This window comes from Lycium ferocissimum, unplaced genomic scaffold (genome assembly GCF_029784015.1).
Source record: "Lycium ferocissimum isolate CSIRO_LF1 unplaced genomic scaffold, AGI_CSIRO_Lferr_CH_V1 ctg10601, whole genome shotgun sequence".
Taxonomy (NCBI): Eukaryota; Viridiplantae; Streptophyta; class Magnoliopsida; order Solanales; family Solanaceae; genus Lycium; species Lycium ferocissimum.
In genome coordinates, this window is record NW_026713395.1 from 1498 (window position 1) to 13676 (window position 12179).

Here is a 12179-nt window from a genome sequence, read left to right on the forward strand (position 1 = left end):
TGGAAGTGGGAGGTGATCAATATGGATTTCGTTGTGGGTTTACCTCACACAAAGGCCAAATTTGATTCGATTTGGGTGATCGTGGATAGACTCACAAAGTCTGCCCATTTTCTCCCAGTGAGGACGTCATATACTGCGGCGGAGTACTCTAAGTTATATCTAAAGGAGATAGTTAGATTGCATGGTGTTTCAACATCGATTATATCTGACAGAGGTACGCAATTTACTGCTCAGTTTTGGAAATCCTTTCAGGAAGGTTTGGGCACTAGAGTGAATTTGAGTACCCCTTTTCATCCTCAAACTGATGGGCAAGCAGACTCTGGAGGATATGTTGCGTGCTTGTGCAATTGATTTTGGAGGAAGTTGGAATGAACACCTACCTTTAGTGGAATTCTCTTACAACAATAGTTATCAAGCGAGTATTCAGATGGCTCCTAATGAGGCTCTTTATGGGAGGCATTGCAGATCTCCAATTGGGTGGTTTAAACCCACCAAAGTAGAATTATTGGGTCCTGATTCAGTTCATGAGGCGATTGAAAAGGCAAATCTTATTGTGCAATGACTTAAGACCGGCTCAGAGTAGACAAAAGTCTTAGACGGACATGAGGCATAGAGAATTGGAATTTGTTGTTGTTAACAAGGTTTTCTTGAAACTGTCACCTATGAACGGGGTAATGCGTTTTGGCAGAAAGGGGAAGCTTAGTCCTCGCTACATTAGTCCTTATGAGATTACTAGAAGAGTTGGGAAGGTAGCTTATGAGTTGAGATTACCGGCTGAGATATTCATGGTTCATCCGGTGTTTCACATTTTGATATTGAGGTTGTATAAACCTGACCCTTCTCATGTGTTGAACTGTGAAGAGGTTGAGATGGATGAGTCCTTGTCTTATGAAGAAGAACCGGTTCAGATTTTGGATCGCCAAGTTAGAAGGTTGAGAACAAAGGATGTTGCGTCGGTTAAAGTGTTGTGGCAAAATCATAATACCGAGGAAGCTACTTGCAAATCGGAAGAGAACATGAAGAAGAGATATCCTCAATTGTTCCCTATTTTAGGTATGAGTTAAGTTTTAAGCTATTCGTTCGCAAGGTGATTGATTGTGTGGTTAAAATTGGTGGTGGTTAATAACCTTCCTAGAATACGATTCTCATTCGAGGACGAATGATCTTAAAGGGGGGATAATGTAACACCCTGTAAACTTAAAACTAGGTGTGAACATGTAAAAATCTAGTGTTAAGATGATGTTATATCTATATGAATCCATTCTTGATGAATTCGGGTGGAAGATGGTCGTTTTGAAGTCAAACCAACTTGTGAAGTTCTTAAGGGCTCTTAAGTTCGCCTAAGTTTTGGTTGGTCTCTCTTCTAGGCGATTTTCATAAAAATTTGTGGCGAATTTGGAGAAACTTCCTTGATGAAAGTTGTAGATCTTTGAAATAGATTTCCAATGGTAGGTAGCCCAGCTCAAGCAAAGTTACGTACAGAAGGTTATGGCCGTTTTACTAAAGCCTGTCTTTGCTGGAAATTTGGCCAGTGTTACGGTGAGACGTTACGGACCGTAACAAGTGTTACAGCCCGTAACATGCAACTGTAACACCTTAAAAATCACCAGAACTCTCTGGAAATTTCAACTAAAGGACGGTCCGTCCTTCGGGGGCGTCCTTTGGCCCGTTTTCACCAGAAAAATATAAATAAGACACTTGTTTTGTTTATTCCTCCACTTTCTAAACAACCCTAAGGACGAAAATCATTCCTCCAAGTCTTCAAATCAAAGGTAAGAACATCCTTAACATTACTGATTCATTCTAACATCAAACCCATGATTCTTAATGTCACACCCCGACTTTACTAGGGTGTGATGGGCACCCGACCCCACGTTTGGAGCCGAGCGAACCCGCTGACTCTCGTTACATATCAAATCTTCCAAAAATTCTTACGTCAACAAGTAATAGAAAACGTAGACAAGCCTCCAGATTTTTTTTTTTTTGAAACATAAAACAACAGGACGTGTTGGCTGATGAAGCCGCTGTCCGAACTGACATACTACACTCATGACTCTGTCTGCAAAGTCTCTAACTTCAATCCAGAGATCCTAGCATATAAACTCGACTCGGCGGACTCCAAGAACAAGTGGGGCTCGCTAACTCCGCTAGAACGTCTTCTATCCCGGCTTCGTCCATCCGGGTGTACCGCGCGGCATGAACGCAGCCCCCGAAGAAGAAGGGTCGCACGAGCATTATACCGAGTATGTAAGGCATGAATAGTAACATAGTAAAAAGCGTACTCACGAGTAATAACGAATGCGGAATGGGCCGTAGAACATATCATGTCCGTAAAAAGTAGTCTCGACATCCGAGTGCCTCTTAAAGGCGGAGTCATGCATGCTTCTTCGTTACTCTAATATGCATCCATAGCTCGTCCGAATCACATAACATCATTAGCCCGCGTCCGGGGTAAACCTTCATAGCCGCCGCTAGTGGGGATCGTGCCCGGCCAAATAGGCGGTGTAATCATACGCCACCCACTACTCTTACCGTAGTGGTGGTCGTGCCCGGCCCTCTAGGCCAGTGTAATCATACGCCGCCCACTACGCTTACCGTAGTGGTGGTCGTGCCCGACCCTCTAGGCCAGTGTGGTTATGTGCTGCCCACTACGTTTACCGTAGTGGTGGTCATGTCCCGCCCTCTAGGCCGTTGTAACATCCATCATAAGCATGCATTGGAGCCCAATCAAAAATTATAACTTTATCGGAGTTACGTAAGGTCGGAAACCTCCGATTACATTATGGATTAATCATCATGATTTGTCTCACCTCAAGGGACTATTAATATAAGGCGAGACTATCAATGGAGAGTAACATCGTGAGGAAACATAAAACAGGATCATAAGACATCGTTCGTATAATTGGAATCTTTAAATTAGTCATTATCCATAGATAGAGTGAAGGAATCAAGAAATAACTTAACATTTTCATATTGTCATATTCACGGTAGAACCATATCCTCGACATAGTCATCATAGACATTTACTCATATTCAACATCGTCGTTGTCATTGTAAAATCATATTCGTCGTTTTAATCGTAAAAACTTTCAAAATCATAAAACTTGGTTTTTGGAGAAAATGAATATTTTGGTAAACATTTGTAAACCTTTAGGAAGGAAATCATGTTTTAAAACCATTACTTCTAGCTTTTGAAAATGAAATCCTTATGGAAACGTTTAACACATCTCACATATGAGTCATGCCAAGAAAGAGAAGGGACGAGCCTTAACATACCTGTGCCGCGCCTTACTAGCTACGCTTATTCTTCCAAACTTGTTGCCGCTAGTCTACATTCAAGACGATTGACACAATCATTAGATTCATTACCGCGTACTTGTCTTAACCTTTCAAATACATTTACTTGTTATCTGCGAAATTTCGAAAGATTTTTCTCAGTAAATACACCATCCCGAGATTCCAACTCGGCTTATTTTAATCAACAACAATCGGAATTCAACCCGGCCAAGCTATCAACAATACCAACACTTATTGTAGCAACACTTCAATATCCAATCCAATCCAATTTAATTCAATTCAATTCAATTCACATATCCTTCCATCAACTCAAACGACATACTACTTTATCCGAAACCTTCAATTTCAACAACAACCATACATTTCATTATCATGCACATTCGTTGGCTTCAACAACACTTTCATTTTACGTCACATATTCCATAACAACAACAACTAGAATATCAATTTACATCAATTTACCATAGCTTACAATCTTCCTACCCATGTCTCACTTCAAATCATTATATTTTCATTCAACATCATAGAATTCACTACAACAACAACTAAAATACTAAATGGAATCAAGTACCATAACTTGCTAACCACTTTCACATTCGGCCACCACAACTACAAACATAATTTTTCCATGAATTTTCCATCTTTACACATCACAACAACAACACAATATGCTATATAAAATTCATTCATTATTTCCCATGCAATACAACACAACACAACACCTTACATAAAATTGGTCCATTCTCTCTACACTACATCACACATGCACGGCCAACCCTTGTAACACACACATTTCATGAACTTCTTCCATTTCTTGGCATCACAATAACAAGAAACATACTACATAAAATTAACTCAACATCTTTACACACTATAATACACATATTCGGCCATACCACAAATGTCCATGCTTCATGAATTTCATTCATTTCTTCACTCTACAATACTTCACGACATGCATAGGCCATCCGTAACATATGAAAGAGAGTGTTAGACCTTACCTTTTCCTCTTAATTCTTCAACTTCCCCACATAGCTAAGGTTATGAACTTGCAAGAATAGGTGTTTCTCTTGCCCCAACAAGTACTTCACTTTGCTAAGGACCTTCCAATTAGTAGGAAAATAATTTTTGAATTTTTTTTCTCAAGGTTCTCTTTTTCTTCAAGCTTGGCCGTATGCCTACTATATTCCTCTTTTTCTTGTTTTCTTTCTTTCTTTTCTTCAATTGTCTTCAACTAAAAGATGACCTCTCTCTCATATAAATATATATCTAGACTTTTCAAGCATGTGAAAGGCACATGCTCCTTTTTCTTCATTTTTTTTTTTCTAGAGTTCTCTTCCATTTTCTTGACTTTTCTCAAAACTAACTTAAAGAAGACTAAGTAGCTTCTTGTATAAGCTTTAGTCCACACACTTACACATATATACAATTAGTCCCCATGAAAATTGTAGGCATATACTTAGGTACCACACGGCCAAGCCCTTTAAGAATCTCCAAGAAATTTTTGTGAAATTCCCATTTTGCCCCTAGACTTACACATTATTTCCATAAACCATTTTGCGAATTTTCCTTTTTGCCCTTAGCCTTTCCCAATATTTCCGTACTAATAATACTCGTAAACAATATCCATAACCCACTTACACATTGAAATTGTTGGGGAAATAGTCTTACTTTCTAACATTCCACGACTATCTCGAAATGTCCGAACATACAAAGTACGGGCTATAACACTTAACATGATTCTTGTGACCAAAACCTAGGGTTTGCAACATAATTCTTCCCAAAATGATTCAAGCTAGGGTTTGGGTGTTCTTTATTAGAAAACTAAATTGTTAAACCTTGTTTAACAAATTAAGGTATGTCTCTCTTTTAAAAACTTATTTTGAATGAAAATCACTTTTTGAAACTATTGTTGGAAGTATAAATTTTATTCAAGATTCTTTAATGAATGAAAGGAAAAGTAATCTTTTCGTGTTTTTTGAACTCTAATTCATGTCTAAATGATGATTAATATGTGTGAGGGGACAAACCCACATTAAACCTAGATTGTAACAAACCCTATATATGTATAAGATATTATGAATGTTTTCCTCTATGAGAGATGCTTAATAATGATGGTTAAGAGTTGATAATGACATTCTCATTGATGAATTGGGACACGGAAATATTTGTAAAGAATTTGTACGTTTTCAAAACATTGACTGGAATGACTTATTCTTTCGATATGGCATAATGAACTTTAATGTTATTGATGGTGTGACTACTTTGAGACAATTTGTGAATCGGCTTCTATGCCATGGATTTTGTTGTTGTGTTTGCCTTGCTATTCGGGAGGAAGAGTAGCCACTATGGATCCTAGTGTATTAATTGCCTTGCTATTCGGCGGGAAGAGTAGCCACTTTCGGGTTCGCTACCTGGGGTGTATTAATGGCCTTGCTATTCGGGAGGAAGAGTAGCCACCGTGAATCCATATTCCGGTGTATTGCGCAGCGTTGTTGATATTGAGTTGGGCATATATGGGCCATTGTGATATCCATCTTTTTTATGGAATTGATATTTATGCCTGATTGACTTAAAGCATAATTGAAACTAGGATTTTGAAACGGCTCTGTAAACTGTTTAACAAATCATATTAAGAAGCACAAAGTTGAATAACTGTTTTATACTATCTTTTCAGAACTAATTTCTTTATGTATTATTATAATTTATTTTCATATTACTTATTGTCCTCGAGGCACTCACTGAGTATGAAGCACTTAGACATACCATTGTTGTCTTTGATGGTATGTTAGGTAATGGAGAAGAGCCGGTTGTTGATACTCCGGGCGTTTAGGAAGGACTTGTTGTTGCTGCTGATTTGGTGAGCCCACACATTCATTCGTGGGACACCCTATTTATTTAATTTCATTTATTTATATTAGTTTCCGGGCTGCGTCCTGATGAATTAGGCATTTATTCTTTATTCCTAGAAGCTCCTTAGTATACATTCGAATGTGGGTAGAAGAAGAGTTGTTGTGTAACTCTTTTGGGCACGTTGTCATGTTTTGGTTGAATTATTTAAATTATAAAGACTTTCGCTGATCTAATTTGTATTTTCATGATTTGTTACATTTATTTTATAAACTGTTGGAGGCGAATATTGAACCTGGCGGGTTCAAGTGTTATTATTGTGTCGTTTAGGTTCTTTCGATGTTGTTCACGACGTCGGATGCCGATCAAGTCTAGGGTGGTTTTGGGGCATGACAGGGAACACTATCGATGCTACCTACCCCTGGGCCGTCATAGTTGTTTGCATACTTGATGACGTTCCGGTGAACGTGGGTGGGTAGGTGATTTTGGAATGGAAGGATTTTTTGAGAAAGTCGGGGCCAGGCATGGTGTTTCCCTCTCTCATTACTTTCTTATGCGAGAGAGCCAATGTTCTAAAGAGGGACGAGGCTGCTTGGATTAATTCGGACATCGATTTCAACCCGTTGAGGGTAAAGGGAAAGGGTTCGGTGGTCCAAAGTAAGAAGAGAAAGCTCGATGAGGATGCTGGGGCAGTGTAGGCCATGTAGAAGGAGCGGATAAGGCTGGTGCTTCACAAATTCAGGGCCCTTTTGAGCGGTTGGAGTCCGGGATGGAAACGATGAAGGATCTCTTGCTTGGGTTATCCTGGCCTTCCATGGAGGCCGGCTCGTCAAGTGCTGGTACTGGTTGCTTCACCCCAGACAAGGTAACGGGGTACATAAAGACATAAACAGAGATAAAGACCTCGGTGGACACTTTACAGAGCATCTACACCACTATGGCTCAGGCCCATGGTGAGCTTCGAGCATATTTCGATAAGGAGAAGAAGAAGAGCAAATCTAGGGACAAGCTGTTTGTCAAGATATGGAAGGGCTTCAAGAGATTGATCAAGCTGATGAACCCGAAGGCGAAGCTCTCAATAGTGGCCAAGGATGACTCTTGAGGGTGGTAGTGGAGATGCTAGCAGTTTTGATTATGAGACTGTCACGACCCAGCCCCGTAGGCCGTGACTAGTGCCCGAGCTGGGCACTCGTACCCACCTATCGATTATAATCAGATTACAGCAAACATGATAAGAACTTGTACGTATAGAAGGGCACGACATCGCGCACACATATATACACATATATCATATATGTACAGAACACATACACAACCGTACAGTGCTACCCACAACCCACACTTATGTCTACAGGCCTCTAACTGTAATAACAGAACCAAATGACGGGACAGGGCCCCGCCGTACCCTGAATAAATATATACACATATGACAAAAGAGTCTGTACCAAAATCTGGGCTCCGGACAAAGGAGCTCTCCAAAATAGCTGAGTAGGAATCCTAAGCTGGCGGCTCACCCAAACGAGTATCTGTACCTGCGCGGCATGAAACGCAGCCCCCGGAGAGAAGGGGGTCAGTACGGAATATGTACTGAGTATGTAAAGCATTAAACACAGTAAACTGAATCATACGGAAATAAAGAGGACAGAGAAATAGTACAGTAACCGGAACTCATAAAGCTTACCTCGAATGTAAATCATGCTTATCAAAATCATTAATGGACTGAGTAACATAAATAAAGAAATCATCATGAACATATGCATACATAACATGCCCCGGCCCTCTAATGAGGGACGCGGTGAGTAAATCATCATATATATGTACATGTAACGTGCCCCGGCCCTCTAGTGAGGGACGCGGTGAATGGAATCATCATATGCCATCCTGGCCACCTCCCCGTCATCACATCATCATCATATATATATATATATAACGTGCCCCGGCCCTCTAGTGAGGGACGCGGTGAACAATGCAGTGGAATTGCACGAATACATGCCCTGGCCCGGGACGCAGTGAAAGATGTAATAACAGCTCGCACGAGCAGAGTAGTGAGAAACCATATGCACATAAATCATTTCAAAGACTCGATGAAATAAGTTAGGCGAACCATCATTTGAAAATCGGAACAATAGTTATCTCAAGTACCTTTCGGACATCTCTCGGAACTTATCAAACCGGACTTAGAAATCATAATTACATATTGAGGTCATATGCATAACAGTCTTCACTTAGAATGCATAAAAATCTTAATCCAAAATTTATCAAATAAGTAGGGAATCCATACTCGGAAGTCAAGCTGAAAATAGTACTCAATCTTTCTTAAAGGTCATTAAGGATAATCATAGAAAAGTCGCGGGCCCCACGGACGGGTGCCGACCCCATCCGAGCCCGACTATGAGAGTTAGGGGAATGTTATGTCTTATGAAGTTACCTATTAGGTTTCCGGGCGAACCGAGCTCATATGCAAAAGTTACGAGCGTTTGAAGTTCGGAACCTTTTTGTAGCAAAATTCTTTATAAGACTTTTGAAATTCAATCTTTTGAAAACATAAGAACCTTAATTTGGTTACATTAAAGAGTGAGTCTGTAAGAATGAATAAGGCACATATCTAAGCTCGGATCCTAAGAGCGGAATTACCCCGAGGCTCGGGTCATAACCTAGTAGCACTAAGACATGCCAAAGAAGAGAAAGTTACGCCTTACATACCTCATCCGCTCGCAAGCTAAGTCAAGCCTCAACCCTCGGACGCTCCAAGATCTACATAACGCCAATATACCAAACATTAGCCATAAGCCTTTAGGCATTCAATTCCAAACGAACATTAAATTCTACAGAAATTTCGGCAGCATTTCCCCTATAAATACACCAACCCCGAGATTTCAACTCGGCTAATTTCAACAACAACCAAACCAACAACCAACCTACAATATCAATAATCAATTCACAATACATCCCAACATTAATAGCACTTTCTACATGACTTCGACAACATTCATAATATTCCAACAACATTCGACACTCATAATATAGTCACTTCAACTACTTACGTTCAATCTAATATCCGCGTTTATACATTCGATTACTAATCCAAAACCATTCAAACAATATTCAAGAACGTTTTAAACAATTCATACAATTTTCCAACCAACCCAAATAAGGCTCCAACTCACCCGAATTTGTCTCCAAACCCGAAAACAACATGATCTACATTCTTTCCTTCCAAATTCATGAATTACACTAATAATCCACACATTAACAATGCAATTCTCATAAATACAAAAATCACATAAAATTCGCATAAACTTCCAAATCATCCCATAACTAACATAACATTATTTTGAGTCATTAAACTTGCATTTTTCCTCATAAAATCCATAACGACGACAACGATAATACTAACGACGATTCGTTCATCCACAACTACACTAAAGGGGACCATACGGCCAACCCCATACCCACACACAAAGATGATTTTCATTCTTTTCTTCACTCTACAACAATCAAAACATGCTAAATAGAATTAATCCATTACTTCCAACACAACATACATATGCACGGCCAAACACCACCTACACGACTTCAACTCCAACTTGATTTCTATCATGAATTTCTTCCATTTTAGCATACTACCACACATATGAACCACTCATAACACATAAAACAAGATTAGAACTCACCTTTCTTCTTCAACTTCTCACTTGCCTAAAGTTGGGAGATAGAGAAAACGAGCAATCTAACGCTTGAAACAACAACTCCACGTTACTGAGCACCCTTGAATTAGCAAGTTTGCTTGAAGATTTTTTTTTTTTTGATGGCTTAAAATTGATCTTGAATTTCCAAGAGCTTGGCCGAATAGCTCTTCTTTCTCCTCCAAGTTTTTCTTGATTTTTCTAGAATGAAAATTGTTGAACAAGATGACTAAGTCATCTTTTAAATATTACACATTCACCATCCATGTGGCCATGGCCCACCCCCAAGGTGGCCGGCCACATGGTCACATATTTTTTTTTCCAACTTTCCAAAAATAGCACACTTACTAAAAATGGAATTTTGCCTCCAAGTGTTTCCTTAACCTTTCCATACCAACAAAATCATACACAACTTAAGCCTTTAAGACAAACAAAAGTCTCTCGGGATAGTCTTGTCCTTAACTTGTCAAGGTTGACTTGGATTATCCCGACGTACGAAATACGGGATATAACATCCTTCCCCCCTTTAGAACATTCGTCCTCGAATGTTCAACTAGTCTTGTAGAGGCGGATATAGATTTCGGGGGTTTCCTTTATTGCCATAGTATACGATCTCATTTACCGATGGTGTTTCTCCTTTACCTCCTCTCCAGCTTCTCGAGTCATCTCCCTTCCATTATTACTCCGCCACAATATCTTAACGCAAGTCATGCCTTTAATACGCCACCTTCTGGCCCTACAACAACAACACAACAAGGTCCAAGGCATATCTTGGGTTAGACTTCTCCTCCTTGCCGAAGCTTATTACGCCTTTCATGGAATACTCAAATTCGCCCGCTTTTGGTAGCCAACTTATTCCGATCATTTTGCTCGAACCATCTTATGCTCAACTTGTAATACTCTAATCACATTACCTCGGGTTATGTCTTTATCTTTAATTCAACCCTTCTATTGTCCCCTTTGCTCAGGCCTTGCTCTTAACTTCCCGGTCACACATTACGTCGCAATCTTTACAAAAGAAATCGGCGAAGGTGCTCAATTTGATCCGAAGTGCCTTAGCACAGCTTCATTAATCCCTATGTCTGTCTCACTTGTCTACGTCTTCCTTTCCTTACGACCGGTATCGGAACAGATCTTTGGTCCAACCATAACTATATCCTATTTGTCCTTGGTGCAAATTCTACCTCGGTAACCTAGTTCAAATCATCTTTACACCTTTCCTTAAAGCACCCAAACTATTTTCACCGAATTGTTATTACCGAATCCCAACTTTTCTCATTAACTACTCTCGTATATAACTTGTGTAGAGTAGATTCAATCTTAGTCCCGATCTTTCTTTCTCCTGGTTCATCCTGCTTCACATATTCCTCCCGGCCTGATATTCACTTATAACCTATTCTATCCTACTCTGTTCCCTGATTTTTCCTTTGGAAGGCTTTCTATTTTTCTCCCTTACCACTCGTGGGTCGCGGTATCAACAACGAGTAACCCTATTGCTCACATCTTAATTCTTGATCCAACCTAACAGTGTTACCCTTCACGATGTCTCTGCAACCTACTCGTTAACAGACTCTTGTCTTACTCTCCTCTAACTCCCAGCACCATCTCAATTGCTATCCTAACTATTTTCCTTTTTTTTTTTTCCAGTTTTTGGGTCTTACTAACTTGTCTCGATAAGGACCCTTACCAACAGGTTGGGCATCCGTATCAATCGCGTCGTGGCATTAATTGTCTTTATCTTGCACTTGCGTTCCTCGCATCCGCTTCCCCCCTTTAGGGGTGTACTCATATTGTTACCTGATTATATTCGCCTTACGCCTACATTTTCATTCTCGGCCAGACTGTACTTTTGTTTCAACACTCCGATTTCCCCTCACTATTTGTCTGCTCACTTCCTTCCTCTTTCCATCATCATTTCAGTACGGCAAACGATATCAAATTGCCTTATGGTATTCATGCCACTTATTACTATTTTTCGCTTGAACTTCGCTGTCCTGTCCGATTAATGCCTTCCGTATACCGTTACATTGGTTGCCGAAATACGTATATCCGCTAATATAACCATGCACCGGGTATCACACGCTTACCTGTACACATATATAATTGCCAACATCTCACTCACAAAAATCTCTCCAAACATCTCTCAAACTGACTCTAACTCTAGTGCCGTGATACACCTTCTTTTTCTTTACCCGATCTAATCCGCTCCGACCTACGAGACCTCTTAAGATTTCCACCTGCACAGTATATTCTCAGTCCCTTTAGACCACTCTAGCTTCCCATTTGCTTCCTATGGCTGAAGTTGTAAAACTTTCAGAAACTTCCCAGGGGGGTCACCCATCCTGA

General features: G+C 40.0%; 1 protein-coding gene across 1 annotated transcript; it reads left to right on the top strand.

Moving 5' to 3' along the window:
• The first annotated feature begins 602 nt into the window (after positions 1-602).
• Positions 603-1064, top strand: LOC132041544 (uncharacterized). The gene has a single exon (XM_059432251.1). The coding sequence runs from the start codon at positions 603-605 to the stop codon at positions 1062-1064; it is 462 nt and encodes a 153-aa protein (XP_059288234.1).
• Positions 1065-12179: the final 11115 nt, after the last annotated feature.